At 55.0% G+C, this 15,255-nt stretch overlaps 1 protein-coding gene across 3 annotated transcripts; it reads left to right on the top strand.

Moving 5' to 3' along the window:
• The first annotated feature begins 2,302 nt into the window (after positions 1-2,302).
• ADISSP (adipose secreted signaling protein) lies at positions 2,303-15,238 on the top strand. Of its 3 annotated transcripts, XM_047852674.1 has the most exons (7): positions 2,336-2,441; positions 2,823-2,879; positions 9,105-9,220; positions 10,690-10,832; positions 13,211-13,349; positions 14,234-14,356; positions 14,588-15,238. In XM_047852674.1, exons 3-7 carry the CDS (start codon positions 9,202-9,204, stop codon positions 14,686-14,688), a joined length of 525 nt encoding a protein of 174 aa, XP_047708630.1. In that variant the 5' UTR covers positions 2,336-2,441; positions 2,823-2,879; positions 9,105-9,201; the 3' UTR covers positions 14,689-15,238. The 3 variants fall into 3 exon arrangements, with proteins under 3 accessions (XP_047708628.1, XP_047708629.1, XP_047708630.1); XM_047852672.1 differs by lacking the exon at positions 2,823-2,879 and having other exon boundaries at positions 2,303-2,441; XM_047852673.1 differs by lacking the exon at positions 2,823-2,879 and having other exon boundaries at positions 2,321-2,441; positions 9,051-9,220.
• Positions 15,239-15,255: the final 17 nt, after the last annotated feature.

Raw genomic sequence — 15,255 nt, 5'->3', positions numbered from 1 at the left:
TTTTAGAGAGAAAGAGAAAGTATGAGCCACCCAGGTGCCCCTGGAGTTGTTCTTAATGCCTTTCCTTACTGCCCCAATCTCCAGGGTGCCTGTGGCTTCCCTCAAAGCTCTATTAAGGCCCTCTGCACAGGAAGTCCCAGGGCCTGGGTGCCACTCTGATATTAGCATCCCTCTTCTTGGTAAACAGACCCATTGGGCTGCAATGGAGCCTGTAGTATCCCAGGGTATGGGTAGCTCTGTATTGCAGATCCTTTCAATTGGCCAGTCAGCCAAACTGCCCAGCACCTAGGAGTGTGAAGAGTGTTTGGCAGGGACAAGAAACCACAGCTGTTTTTGTGTGGCGTACTCCCACCCTGAACTGTGAGAACCTGTAACTCCATAGCCTAGCACAGTAACTTGCTCATCATACACACTTAGTCAATATTTGCTTAAAGAAGTTGACAGGAAATGGCCCCAGGCAGTGCCCAGTTAGCAGCTAGTCTCTATTTGAAACAGCCCACACCAGGGATAGTTTTGAGAAGAAGTTGTCTTCAAAGACATAATAAAGGCAGGTCTTAACTTGGTCTTGAAGGGAGTGTGAGTTTTGTCCATGAAAGGAGAGTGGAAAGGGCATTCTAGGTGGAAAGGTAGCATAAGGAGGGGATCATGAAAGCAAATGTCTGCACAGTCCCAGAAGGTAAAATCAATGTGACAAAACAGGGATTGGTGGGGACAAGACAGCAAGTTGATGTGCCAGTCTTTGGTGCCAGGCTAGAATGTGAGCCCACGTTGTTAGATCTTCTGATATTTTAAAAGGGGAATAAGAAGAGGAAGAGGAGGAAGAGGAAAAAGAAAGAGAGGAGGAAGAGAAAGGAGAAGGAGAAAAGGAAGAAGAATTAGAATTTTTAAAAGCCTCGTGTGGGCTAAACAAAATATATCTGTAGTCTCTTTTAGGCCCACTGTCTGCCAACTTTAAACGCTGCAGAATCGAATAGACATGAGAATACAATTTAGCGAAGGGAGCATAGTGGGGCACATGGAACGGTGGGGCTGGGTAGTGAAAGATCATCTGGCAGAAGTGGATGGGCTGGGATCAGAACGTAGGAATCTCCCAATGCCCACGCTGGAGGGCAGTATCTCAAACGCCAGAGTGTGCACGAATCACCCAAAATGCTTCTAAAAAGTTTGTGAAATTCTGCTTGAGACAGTCCCAGAACACGGAGGTTTTGGAGGAGGGGAAGATGCGATGGAAACAATAGCTCAGTAAGATTAATTTGCCAACAGTGTGGAGGCCAGAGGCCATGGGATAGGCTAGGAGTCACGGGTATCCATCGGAAGGCAGGAACCTTGACGGGTCCCCAAAGGCAGCGACCCAGGTCCCTCTAAAAGGAAGCCGACCCTAAGCCGTGCCATACCATCTCTCCCCCTAGTTACATTGGAAGGAGAGAACCTCGGGCTCTGGAAGGCTCCCCGCAGGCACTTTAGGGACCCTGTCAAGGCCAGCGAAATGTGGGAGGAGGACTGTTGTTCCAGGACCACCCGCGGAGCAGCTACTGGAATTCCTAAAGACCCTAGGGCCACGCCTCTCGTTCCCAGTCTCCGTGCAGGTGCTCACATCCCACCCCGAGACGCTGAGCTACGCGCATCCCGCTGCCATGGCGACCGCCTCCATGGAGACCAGGAGCAGAGGCTGCGGTCCCCCGGGGCCCATCCCGCGTGCCTTCTTTGTTCTGATGCTTAATCGGGCCGGCCCGGCTCCCAGGACGCCTTTCGAGTCTGCGCGAGAGCGCTTCCTCTGAGGCGGAGGGATAGGGTGGAAGAGGAAGAGGCTGAAACCCCGAGGTCGCAAAGTGGGAAGGATGGAGGTTTCTCAGCTCCTGAACCGGACGACCTAGCTATGCCCATATCGATTGCCGATGCGGGCTTGTAAGCCTAGGGAGAAAAGAGACCTACAGGCGCCCCACCGATCTCTGAGTCCTGCCTTATGGCTGCTCGAGGGGACAGAGCCCAGGAAAGCCCCCTTTCGAGTTGGGGCCCAGGCGGGTCGTGCAAACTCCACCGCTGAAGTTGGGACGCGGGCGGGGCCTATTCGAGACGCTCCTCCTTCCCTCTCCCCTTTCCGCCCTATGCTGGCCCCTAGCCACTTCTGGCTGCCTGGATCCTTTCATCGCGAGAACTCGGTGTAGGCTCGCCTGGCGCAGCAGAGGGCCCCCTGCACGTGATGCAGTGGCGCAACGCCCGTTGGCGGTTCTCTGGCGCCCTCTTATTGGTCGGAAGAGTCCTCGCCCCACCCCCTCGGTCGGCCAATGGGCGGAGGCGGGGGCGTGCCGGTGAAGCGGGCGGCGGCGGCGGCGCGGGGTTCCCTCCTCGTGCCCGGCGTTGAGACCCCGCTGCCGCCGCGACCGCCACCGCCGCCACCGCGGTCGACCGTGCCCGACTGGCCCCGGGGTGCGCCCTGCACGGTGAGAATGCTCCTCCTCCTGCCACCTCCCAGTTCCGCCCCACTCGGCGAGATCTCCTCCCGGCAGAGCGCCGTCCTAGGCAGTTGGTGACTAGGACCCCACCGGACTGGGGCGACGGTTCCGCTGTCGGTCCGCACCGGGGTGCTCTCTGGCATCTGAGCTAGGGAAATGTCAGTCCGGAGGCCGCGGGTGGCCGTTAGGTGGTGGAGACGGGATGTTTTCCGCGGCGCGTTGTCGGGGGCACGTGTGACACAGCGAGGGTGGGGGCGTAATGGGGTCAGCACCGTCAGCACACACGTATCCCTCCCCCGCTATTGTCACTGCCTCGCTGTGTGACCTTGGACCAGTAGCCTCTGAACCTCTTGTTCTCGACATCTTCAGGGAGGAGGGCGGTGATGTCGGGCAGTGCGGACTCCTGAGACTCCTGCGTCAGCAGAGGTGAGGGTGGGGAGGGCAGAGGATTATCTATGAGGGACAGAGCTGCCACCTAGAAGCCTGCGAGGGGTGTGATGGAGGGGGGACGTCTAACTGCATCTCTTCCCCCAGAAGATGAGAAAGGGGCGGTGATGGGGCGCCACACCCACGGGGATGGAGGCCCTGAGAGGATACAGGGTGTTATACCCGGGCCCCTGATGCCTTTGGGGGCTTGGCCATATCCTTCCTATCATCACAGCAGGAGCGGTTTTATTTAAGTTCTGGACCAGGAGCTCTGCTGGACTGAGAAGAGAATCTTTAGGTTGCCTTTTTTCTTGAATCTTGGTATTGGGAAGTGGGAGTAGGGCATTTCTCTCCCCTGGGAGCTAAAGAAGGTCAGGGGCAAGTGTCGCTCCCTGGACCAGGCCTGGCCTCTACTTCTTGGGGTCTTCAGGTGACAGGCTCAGGGCAAGGCCTCGGTGGGGCAGGCAATCTGGAGTTTAGAGGGGTCTAAGAACCCTCTAGCTGGAGCATGGGGGACGAGTTTGGGGAGACACAAGTGTGTGGGATGGTAGGGGTCTCTTCCCCACTTCACCCCTGCTTGTGAGAGAGAGACACTATATTTAACCCTGCACTTTTGCCTTGTGGAGAGAGAGGAAATGGAGTCACATCCAGACTGGGTTGATGTAAAACTGCTACCACCAAACCTGGCACCCAGCCTTGCCTTTCCAGGCTTTGTTGTAGGCATGCAATTCCCTCACTATGTGCCCAGTCCTATGTCAGGTTCTGGAATCAGCAGGTCAATGTCCTCTCAATGGGCACTCTGTTTACAAGTTTGAGCTTTAATGAGAGGCTGGACAGTGCTCCTGCTGGACTGCGTCCTTAAGCCAGGGTTTAGCTGTGGGCTAGGGTGGGGTGGGAGTGGGGGAGGCGGGGAGGTAGAACGTCGTGGAGTTCCTGGCTCAGAAAGTCCTTGCACAGGTTGAGGGTGGGGATGGAGGAATGAATGAGAAAGAGACCCCAAGAGTTTGGGGCCGTGCCCCCAGCCGCAAAGCGGAGGACTAGCTGGGGCTTGCCCTGTGATGCCTGGGATCTGAGGGCTGCTTCTGAGGCCGAGAAGTGGTGTCAGGGGTGCAGCTGTGGGATGGAGGGCAAGGATGGCATGTTCTGGAGCTCCAATTTGCCATGGGTACTGTCTTGGTGCTCTTTTCAGTCTGGAGCCTTGGGCCCTATCTTGGGACAGCCTGGAGTAACAGCTAGCACCCTGTGGGACAGGAGCCTAGGGGGCTGAGAACTCCGGGTTTCTGGGTAATTGTCCATTTGTCCTTCTGTTTGCTCACTTGCCGTGTCCCTGGACCTTCTCATGCCAGAGGTTCCACCGGGCCTGGCTGAGCCCTGCCCTAGATAAGGTAACCTTGAAGCAGCCTTTCTCTTTAAAGCTGAGAGGGACCTCAGCTCTCTGTCTCCCAAAGAGACTGTTCCTCCAGTTTCCCTGAGAGTAACTAAGAACCAGACAAGACCTGTAAGGCCCTTGTTCCAGCTTTCCATCCCTCCCCATCCTGTGACTGTCCATGGTATCACCACCGGTGACCTGTTGACAGTTTATCTGATCTGGGGAGGGGGTCTTGTTTTTGTTGTTGGGGTTGGGACATTTCTCAGAATATACATTCTTCACATCTTCCTCTGGTTGAAGGGGGCAGCAGTCTGCAAGTCTGCTCTCTGGCAATCACTGGGGACCTGGCTGGCTTGGGAATGGGGGAGGAGAGAGGCAGGAGAAGGGAAGGAGGGGAGGCCCCTCACCCCTTGAGCTGTTTTCTGAGAAGGCTGAAGTCCCTGGGGCCCACCCTGAGGGCCATTCCAGGATTAGTGTCAAGAGCCTCTCTACCACTGCTACCCTGAAATTGCTGTTGCTTTAGAAACCGGGCCTTTGGGATTTGCTTTTGCAAAGATGCGAGTGGAATGGGCAGCTCTGTCAAGAGGCTCAAGTACCAGCTGCACCAAACTCTCAGAGGAAGAGATCACTGCTTATTCCTGTGTTACAGATGAGAAAACTGAGGCATAGAGACTGAAAGTAACTTCCCATGCTGCCTGAATGTGAACCAGCACTGCTGGGCCCTGGAGCCCATGCTCCTGATCACGTCCCCATTGTCTCTGTGGGGCTGTGCAGCTTGGGCCACACTCAGGGCTTGGCTAGCACGGGAAGAGGCCTGGGGTTACGAGGGGGCCTAGCAGTTCCTGTGGACACAGCTGCAGCAGGGGGAAGCTAGATACCTTCTCCTCCTGCTTCTGCTGTGGAATTGTGTTTGGATGAGAGTCTGGCTCCCACGGGACAGAGACTGACAGGGCTCTCTGCTGAGAAAGGAGGCTTGCTTTTTCTAGCCTCCTCTGGCCCCTTAAGTCACTTGCCTTCCATCTCTGTGTTCTCACTGCCCAAGCGCTACAGGCATGCTTGAATGCCTGCTCTGTACTGAGCTCTGGGCAGTGCAGAGGGCATTCCATCTCAAGGGGAGCAACTGATTGTGGCAAGGCTAGAATAATGCCCAGTGGGAGGCCACACTCCGTGAGATGGGGGGAGGGGAGTGCCCTCTGGGGCAAGGGTTGGCTAAGAGAGCAGGGTGAGTTCCTCTTTCTGAGAGCTTCCGGTTTAGAGTCACTGGCCTTGACATGTCACATCTACCAAGAGGGTCCAGCCAAGGCCCATGCTTGGGTTCCCCTTAGTTTGGTCATTCATTCATTTAACGAATATAAACTGGACACAGCTGCTCCCTGCCAGGTGCTGGGCTGGGTACTGGGGACAAAGAGTTTGGCAAAAACACAGTCCTTGCCCTGGTAAGGTGGGGAACATAAAATGATGAACATAAAATGAGGATTGGGCTACCCTAAAAAAGTCCTCTGAGGCTGAGACCGAGGCTAAGGTTTGGATGGGGGCAGGGGATTGTTCCAGGCAGGAGGGAGGGCCTGGATGGAGGCAGACAGGCCATAGCAGTGGGTTATTGGGAAAGACAGGGAGGGGGCCCTGCATGTAGTGGGTCAGACTGTTTGTGGAAGGAGTCTCCAGGAGCCTTTCCTCACCAGCCACTGGTTAAGAGTTTCACCCGGGCCTGCAGGAAGGGTCTTGGGAGATGGGGGGGACCTTGCGGGCATTGAGTTGTTGTTCGCCTGTGGCTGCAGAGGTGTGGCTGGAGCAGCCTCTGCAGAAGGTAGGAAGCGGGCCTGGTACCTTTGTGCTTGGTCATTTTTCACATTTTTTACATAGTTCTGAGTCTACAGCTTCAGCAGATGGCTGGAGTAGGTGGGTTGGGGGGCAGGCCTCTCTTTAAGGACCAGGCTCTCTGGGGATGAGTTGAGCATTCCAGGGCTAAGGGGCTGCCTTTCTGGGACTGACCCCAGAGTGGCACTGGCCAGAGATAAGTGGGGGCATACTTCCCTTCCCTGTTCCCTGGGCCTGGGAGCTAGCTGAGGTAGGGGCCGGGGGAGGGCCTGGGAAGGGCCTGGGACCTTGGGACCCAAGCCTTGCCCTTCGCTGTACCTCTGTAGGCTGCCTCACATCTGTGGGAGGCTGGTACCTGAGCTGTATACGATGCTCATGAGGCCCTCGGGGCTGGGTGGGCTTCTCTTGCACTGGGAAGTGGGAAAGGAGTTGAGGCCTGCTACCGGGGCAGCTTGGTACCTAAGGGACCTCAAGGTCATGTCCTCTGCAAGCCCAGCCCCCAACTAGGAGGCCACCCTGTGGTTTCTCTTCATTCCCCGGATTAGCCAAGGTCATTCATGGGTTGCTCATCTCTAAATACTTCAGTGTGTATCTGTGAAAAATAAGGACATACATCTCTACATGACACAAGTCCATTATCTCAACAAGATCAGCTAATATTTCTTAATGCCACCTCAGATCTAGCCCCATTCACATTTTCTAGTTATCCCCCAAATGTCCTTTCTTTATAGGTAGTTAGAACCCCCTACCCCATTTATTTTTCTTCTTGCAGCTGATGTGGTGGAAAAATCCAGGTCACTTGTCCCATAGAGTATCCTTCTTGGTCTCTTTGTGTGTTAATTTAGAACAGCAGTTGGCAAACTTTTTCTGTAAAGGGCCAGATAGTAAATATTTTAGACTTTGCAGGCCATGTGGTCTCTGTTGCAACTACTCAAAGTAGTTTTGCTTTAGTGCAGAAGCAGTTTTGGACAACATGTAAACAAAGGCGTACAGTTGTATTCAAATAAAACTTCACAAAAAACAGGCAGCAGCCTCAGGCTATAGTTTGCCCATCCCCTATTTAGAACAGCTGCCCCTCCTATATTTTTCTTTTTTATTCTTTTTTATTTATTTATTTATTTTTTTATGTTTATTTTTGAGAGACAGAGACAGAGACAGAGCCTGAGTTGGGGAGGGAGGGGCAGGGAGAGAGGGAGACACAGAATCCAAAGCAGGCTCCAGGCTCTGAGCTGTCAGCACAGAGCCCTATGTGGGGCTCAAACTCACAAACCGCGAGACCATGACCTCAACCGAAGTCGGGTGCTTAACCGGCTGAGCCACTCAGGTGCCCCTCTTTTTTTTTTTTTTAGTTTATTTATTTTGAGAGCGAGAGAGAGTGCACGCGCAAGCACCAGGGAGGGGCAGAGAGAGGGGGGGAGAGTTAATCATGTCAGTGCAGAGCCCCATTTGGGGCTTGAACTCATGAACCGTGAGATCATGACCTGAGCTGAAATAAAGAGTCGGACACTCAAATGACTGAGCCACCCAGGTGCTCCTCTCCTTTATTTTTCTTGCACTTTGGGGGGAAAAAAACCAAAATGACTCATCAGTTGTCTTGTAGAATATTCTGACTTCTGGGTTTGCTTCTTTGCTTTTTCATGGAGTTATCTAATGTGTGCACTAACCTCTGCATTTTCAATAAGCAAGAAGTTAGAGCTCGGGGCTTCTTTAGATCTAGGTTAGACATTTCAGGCAGGACGCCCTTGTCAGTGATGCTGGGACTTCATGACGTCTCACATCAGGAAGCCTCTGTGTGTCAGGTTGTCCCATTGTGAGTGAGGGGAGCTTGACAGCGTATGACTGGCTGACACTACATCCCTCCATGCAAACTCATGGCATTCTTCTTAAGAACCCCAAGCCATCCGTAGGTGGCACTGGGGCATCTGTGAGCATCTACTTCTGCCAACCTTTGCCCTCCTTGTTAAGGATCCCCTGCCTCCCTGCCTCCAGCCTTTGTCTCTTTGGCACTTGCTTGGCATTTGGCCATTCCTTTGTTACTTAATAGTGAGGATTCTTCTGTAAAGAAGAGCCTTCCTTTAACCACCGGGACAATTTAGTTACATGAAAGGCCGAGGGACAGGCTGAATTATTTCTCTTTATTGCCAGTTTTCCGAGTAAAGAGGGCCTTGCTACTGTCAGTGAATGAGGGTTCGGGTGTGTTTATTTTGCGTTCTTCTTTTTTTGTAATCTCTGTGAATGCTCCAGTTTTATGTATTCCATCTGTTTCCATCAGTTGCCCTCATTATTCTTTTTGATGCTTAGATGGTCCCAGCTCAGCCCATCAGAGGCCAGGCTGCTCACACAGGCTTCCTGGGGGTGCCTCCCGCTGCCCCTGCCCTGAGGCTGCCCTTGGGGAGCTGAGCTAGGAGGTTGGCCCAGAGAATGAGGCCAGAGGCCGAATGGTGGGTTGCAATGGGGCAATTCCTTCACGGGGCATCTGTTCAGCATATGGCACTGACCTGTCACCGGGAGGGAATCTCCAAGGACTCATCTTAGGTGCACCCCCATTCTCGCTCTCTTTCAAGCATCTTGTTGACTCTGACCTAGACCCAGCTGCACTGGGTGTGTAACCTGAATAATGTGGCATCTGGCTACAGGAGGGTCTAGCCCTTGGGGTCACCAGCATGAGAACTAGCCTCTAAAAAGTGCCAGTGGTATCCTTTTCCTTTTCAGGCTGTCCCTCCTGCCAGCCTCAGGTGGGTTGGGTACCAGAGTCCCGTACCGATGCTTTGGCACTGAGAAGCCATGGCTCAGCACATGCTGGTGGGGCTCTGGGTCAGTAGGGCATCAGGCAGGGGTGAGGGCTCTTGGGGAATGTGAGGAGTGGGGGAGCAGAAGCCCCCCCCCCTCCCATGCTAGAGGATACAGGCACCCCTTGGGCTGTTGAGAACAGCAGGGTGTTGGGTTTTAGTGTCTTCCCTAAAGAGATCTCTGCTTTCCCCCAGCCGTAGGGCCATGGGTGGCCCTGACCCCTGCCCTCCCCACTCCCCATCCTTCAGGCTCCTGCTGGCGTCCCTGAGCATGGGAGGCTGCTGCGCTTGAGCGGCGGTGTCTGGCTGGAGCTGCGCGTCTTTCTCCGTGGCAGGGAGGGCATCCATGGCTGCAGCCAACAAGGGTGAGTGCCTCCCTCGCTTGGCAGATTTGCACAGGTCTCCCAGGGGACCCTGGTGGGAGGGGTATTGTTGCTTGTGGGGCCTGCATTGGCTGTGTGTGTGTGTGTGTGTGTGTGTGTGTGTGTGTGTGTGAGAGAGAGAGAGAGAGAGAGAATTACATTACATCAGTGTAATTATACCAGTGTTTTTGTTGGGTCCCGGTGCTCATGCAAGCACTAGCAGGGAACCTGAGGACGCTTGCTGGCTCCTTGGTGTGCTGGTTTATGGAAGTATGTGCCCTCATGTCCCTATGTTTCAGCCCTGCTATTCCACTGTGGGGGCTGGTGGGGGGCATTAGGACCTGGGGGTGAGCACTGAGGCTGATGAGGTAGGTAGGGCCACAGGAGGCTGCAGAAGGGAATTTTGGTTTCATTCACGGTCTAGAAGGGCTCACAGAGAGTTTTAGGCAAGGGAGGCCAGGTAAAATTTGTGGGTCAGTTCTGGGGGCCTCAGTGGGGAATGTGGAAGTGCCAGGCTGCCCCTCCCCACTCCCCGGGCCTCCAGTGAGTGTTCGAGAACCCAGGCCAGGTCCGACCCAGCCCCTCCCACCAAAATGACTCTGGGCAGGGCTCCTGGGAGTCTGTGGCTGTGAGCCAGAGAGGATTGAGGTCCTTCTCATGGCAAGATGGGTCTCCCCCAGCCCAGGCCCTCAGCCCAGCTCCAATTGCTCTGTCCATCTCAACTCCCTGCCTCCTGGCCTTGGAGAACCAGACACAGCTAGGGATAGCTGAGGGCCCTGTGTGTTTTGCGGGGTGGGGTGGGGTGGGGTCATGAAGTAGAGGAGGGAAGGGTGTTTCTGGGAGGGGTCTGAGAGGCTCCCCTGGGTTCTTCCATCTTCCTTGCTGGTGATCAGTGATGGAGTTAAGAGGTAACTGCAGCCTCTTCTAGGTGGGCTCAGTGTGGTTTTTGGCCCCCTTTGCTTTCTCCCACCCCCAGAAAGGTCCCAAAGAGGCTGTTTGTGTCCCTGCCCACCTCCTCTCGGGTTAGGGTTCATCAGGAGGGGCCTTGGCACTGACAGACCTGGAAGAGAAGATTCCAGAGATGGGAGCTTGGCACTGTGAAGGAGAGCACGGCGTAGGGTACCCAAGGCCTGGGGCTAAGAGTCTGGAGGACTCTTCTGGTCTCTGTCATCAGCCTCATCTCCTCTAAGTAAGAGATTGTACTAGCCAATCCCTGACTCCCTCTGTCACACCAGTTCTCAGGGTGCTTATATTTTGTGGGAGGACTGGGCAGGTGGGCAGCTTTAACCCTCGTAACCTCTAGTGTTCAGTAGGACGTGGCCTAGCCCTGAAAGGAGTCCAGGCAATGTGTGCTAGATGATGTCAAGGGTAGTTGCCTTGACAGGGGGTCGGCCAGGGGGTGACAAGGGGGAATAGTTTCCTGGTGGTAAAGGAAGCCGGCAGCCCCTGGAGCCCTCCCACTCTCTTCCTAGGCAACAAGCCCAGAGTCCGGAGTATCCGCTTTGCGGCAGGCCATGATCCAGAAGGTTCCCAGAGCCATGTACACTTTGATGAGAAGCTGCATGACTCCGTGGTCATGGTCACCCAGGAGAGCGACAGCAGCTTTCTGGTCAAGGTACGTGCACACCTCCCCCGCCATCTTCCGCCTTACTCCCTCTACATCCTCCATGGCCCTGCCTGGCTTCCTGGACCTGTCTGTTCCATTTCCTCTAAGCTGGCTGCAAAGGCACATCTTTGTCCCTTCCTGGGCCTTGGTTTCCCTATCTGTAAAGTGGGAGGGAGGTGGTGAGATTGCAGTGGTGACATGAGTACCTTTAGCATGGTACTCGAACAAGAGGAACCGAACTCTTATTAGTGTCACCCCAACGACAGCAATGGAAGGTGGTATCAGGGCTCGAGGTGCCGCAGGGCTTGGGTTCAGGACCAGGCCCGCTCATCTGTCCCTGTGACCCTGGGCAGGTCACCTCAGTTTCCTCTTCTCTGAGATGAAGGCAGTTCACACCTCGGAGCGTTAGTGCAAGAATGAGATGAAAGAACGCAGGTGTGAGGGGAATTTTGCTGGCAACAAGGTGTGACGTTATTTCCCTTCTTGCCAGACCTCTGGCTGATTTAGGCTCTTTGCGGTATGAGTGTTTACTGAGCACCGCCATGCTTTCTGGGTGGAGCGTCCACCTCTCTCAGCGTCACACCTCACACACCCTCTGGTGTGACTTCCCCGACTGCTGGGGCACTATCAGATCCCACATGCACTTGAAGGTGCAGGGAGAAGTGTCTGGAGGGGATGGATTGTGGGGAAACGGAGTGTGGCCTTCAGGTTGGCAATAAGCCGGGGCTCTGAAGCTGAACAGGAATGTCCTGGCAAGGGGAGGGCATCTGGTGCATTGAGACCTCCCTGAGGAGGGGCCCAGATTCATCATTTTCTGCCCAAACGTAACATCCGTGCTCTTTTCCTTTAGCTGATAACTTCCTCAAGGGAATAAACAGAATGAAACAAAACTTTAGGGAATAGCTCCCTTTCCCACCACCTCCCCATTGCAAAATCCATTGACGTCTATTAGAGAAAATTTGGAAGCTAGAGAAAACTATAAAGAAATTTAAAAGCACACACAATCATAGTATCTAGACACAATGACAGTTAACTTTCGATGTGTGTCATTTCAGCTTTTTTGGCTCTACAAAAACAAAAAGCTAGTATCACAGCAGTGTTTTGCTTGCTTGTGTTGTGAACCATTTCCTATGTCAGTAAATAATTTTCCACAAGATTTTACAACTGTCTGGTATTCCATTAAATGTATCATCATTGATTTAGCTGGTTCACTATTCCTGGTGTTACGAATGTTTCTATTTTTTATTGTTATAAATAGGGCAGCAAGGAGTGTTTTTTGCACATCTCTGAGATTTCCCCTGGAAAATTCTGCAGTTGGTGCGGCTGGGCCACAGGGTCACCATTGGCAGGATAGCCAGAAATCGTTCTTGAGGACTGTGTCCTCCACCTGCAAAGTGCGGGAGCCACATGGGCTAAGCTTTGTCATACCGTGATGTCTGCCTGTCCCATCGAAAGGCCAAATGCTTCACGCAGTCAGTCCTAACAAGCCCCAGGAACAGAGCTGTGCAGCCCTTGAAACTGAGCATGCCAGTCTGTGTGCACATAAGTTGTGGGTACATTACGCACCCCTGTGCCTCCTGGACTGCCCTCTGGCCAGCCTGCCTGCTCAGCTGCCACCCCAGCTTGTGGCCCTTCACATGACTGGACTTATCCAAGGTTGGCATCTGTCCCAGGGGGCACTGGTTGCCGTGTATGAACAACAGAAATGGCTTGTGGGGCTTTGGGCACACTGAGCATTTGAGTGGGCAGGCAGGCGTCCACGTTCAGGTGCCAGCAGAGTTCAGTAGCTGGTGCCCATGGGCCAGCTTTACACTGACACAGCTGGTCTAGTGTCTGTTTTTCTAATTCTTTCCCGTCCTTCATCCTGTGCAATGTGTGTGCTGCCCACTGTCTCCACAGGAGTGGCTAAAGGACCCGTGTCCCTGACCCCAGCCTATTGGCTCTGGGCAGGTGCTGGCAGTGGCAGGGGCAGGTGAACGGCCTGCATCGTGGGACTTTGAGCTAGCTTCCCCTGTGGGCAATGGCTGGTGCCTTGGTATGTGCCACACGTGGCAGGAGTGGCCAAGAGGCCTAGGGAGACCTTTACCCTGGCCATACTGCCTGGCTTCCATTTCCTTATCTATAAAGTAGACCAATGTTTGCTGTGGGGCCCACACAACAGGTGCTGAGCAACCAGCTGAGGGGATGAGGCCCTCAGGCGAAGTGCCTGGAGCCACTGGACTTGGCGTGCGGACAAGCTGGAGTGGCGGAGGGAGTTAGACCCCCTCTGGGATTCCTATAGCAGCCGGTGCAGGGGTGCACAGGATCCCAGGTGGCAGGAGCTGGGTGGGCCCTGGGGTAGGCTGAGAGTGACTAGGTGCCTCCCCCTCCCCACCTTCTTGCTACAGGTTGGCTTCCTGAAGATCTTGCACAGGTATGAGATTACCTTCACTCTGCCCCCGGTGCACAGGCTGAGCAAGGACGTCCGAGAAGCACCTGTCCCTAGCCTACACCTCAAGCTCCTCAGCGTCATGCCCATCCCAGAAGGTGTGTGCCCTGCTCAGGGTGCTGGAGGCCTACCCTCCTCCAGCAAGGCCTGGATGTAACCAGAGTGAGAGCATGGGGTGCTTCCCCCTGTTCTAGGGTAGATGGGCAGTTCAGCAGTTGGGCGACATGACGCCTCTTTAAGAGCTTGCAGTGTGGCGTCTCAGCAGCTCCCATGCCCCAGGCCTTGCTCCCTGGGCAGGGGTCCGTGGGCTCACCCTGCTGGCCAGTGCCTGTGTATCACCTGATAGTACCCTCAGTGAGGTGGTGGAGCCAATGAGCAACTGGCTCTGGGCCTCCAGCTCTCCCTCCTGTCTGCCCTTCAAGAAAAATCTGCCAGAGCCCCAGGGACCCTGGGCAGCTACCTCCTAGCACCCTGCAGTCACAGGCTTTGGAGTTGGGACTGCTTCTGCCTTCCCTGTAGCTTCAGGCCCTCTCCTGCCACCTGGAGGCTAGGGTGTCAGTTTCATAGTCACTCACACCCCAGTTTCAGTTTCATGTCCCCCTATTTCCTCCTCATGACTTTGCCCTTAAGTGGATTCAGTGAGCTCCCACAGGCCTTTACCTCTTGCCACCCCATCTGCGAAGGGCTTGCCCATCCCCCTTTCCCTATCAACCCCCTCTCCCTGCCTGCCCTTTTGGGGAACCAGTGGACCCTCCTCCTGGAAGCCCGAGTTTGACCCTTGGAGCCATAACAGGGTTGTCCACAGGCTGGAAACACATAGACCTCATTGAAGAGGAGGAAGTTTCCAGGGCCTGTGTGCCCAGCCCTGGGGGGAGAAGTCCTGGGCCATCCTTACTCCTTTGGAGGAGGTGGCCAGTCTTGGTGCCAGTGAGTGCTGGGGGACAGGGGCGGGAGGCCACAGAGATGCTGATCATCTGGGCAGGTTACAGCGTCAAGTGTGAATACTCGGCACACAAAGAGGGAGTCCTCAAGGAGGAGATGCTGCTAGCCTGTGAAGGTGGCACCGGCACCTGTGTGCGAGTGACTGTGCAAGCGCGAGTCATGGGTGAGCGTGCGAGCTTTGGGTCTGGCTAGAGGGGGGAGGTGCCAGCTTGACTGCAAGGGATTTCTGCCCTCCCCATCTGAAAGAGGGGTCCTTGCTCTGGCCTGGGGTTCCCGGGTACCTTCCCCCTACCCCCATCCCAGCAGAGCCCAGAGGGAAGGTGGAGGGGAGTCTCCTAGAGTGGGTGGGGCGAGGGAACCAGCCTGGTATCCTGATTTGTCACCTGCCTTGCAGACCGACACCATGGCACACCCATGCTGCTTGATGGGGTCAAGTGCGTGGGTGCCGAGCTAGAATACGACTCAGAGCACAGCGACTGGCACGGCTTTGACTGAGGCCTGCGGCCCTGCGCGCCTCAGAGCCCCACAGCCTTAAACCCCACCTCATCTCCCCGAACGCTGTATCATGGTGTGGCTTCCTCACCCCTCCCCGGGGTGGGTGTGGGGTGTCCAGGGGCCTCTCACCTCTGCCTTCATTGTGCCACCTCCCTGCCTCTCGTGTGTCCTCCTCTCCCACTTCCTCCTCTCTGTGTGCCTCAGTCTCCTGCCGGAAGAAATGGGTTGAGCCCCCAAGGAGGCTATCTGAGGAGGGGAGGGGGGGCCTGGGGTGGGTTCTACCCACCCCCCACCCCTAAGTCACAGGGGCTCCAGCCAGGGCTTGGGAGAGGAGGGAACTGGCTCTGTGACGTCGTCGTCACTCCCATTACTGCTGCTGCTGTCTGGCTTTTGCCCTCCCCTGCCCCCTCCCTCTTTCCTACTGCTGTCCACACTGAGTAGGAGGGAGGTGCAGTCCCCAAGCCCTAACCCCCAGATCTGTGTTACTTGGTTTTTAAAGGACCGGTTGGGATAAAACCCTAAAGAAATAAAAGTTTCAGTGGACATCCGAGGCCAGCTAATGTTTGT

The sequence above is a fragment of the Prionailurus viverrinus genome, chromosome A3 (assembly GCF_022837055.1).
Source record: "Prionailurus viverrinus isolate Anna chromosome A3, UM_Priviv_1.0, whole genome shotgun sequence".
NCBI lineage: Eukaryota > Metazoa > Chordata > Mammalia > Carnivora > Felidae > Prionailurus > Prionailurus viverrinus.
This window is presented reverse-complemented; position numbering and strand designations above follow the sequence as displayed.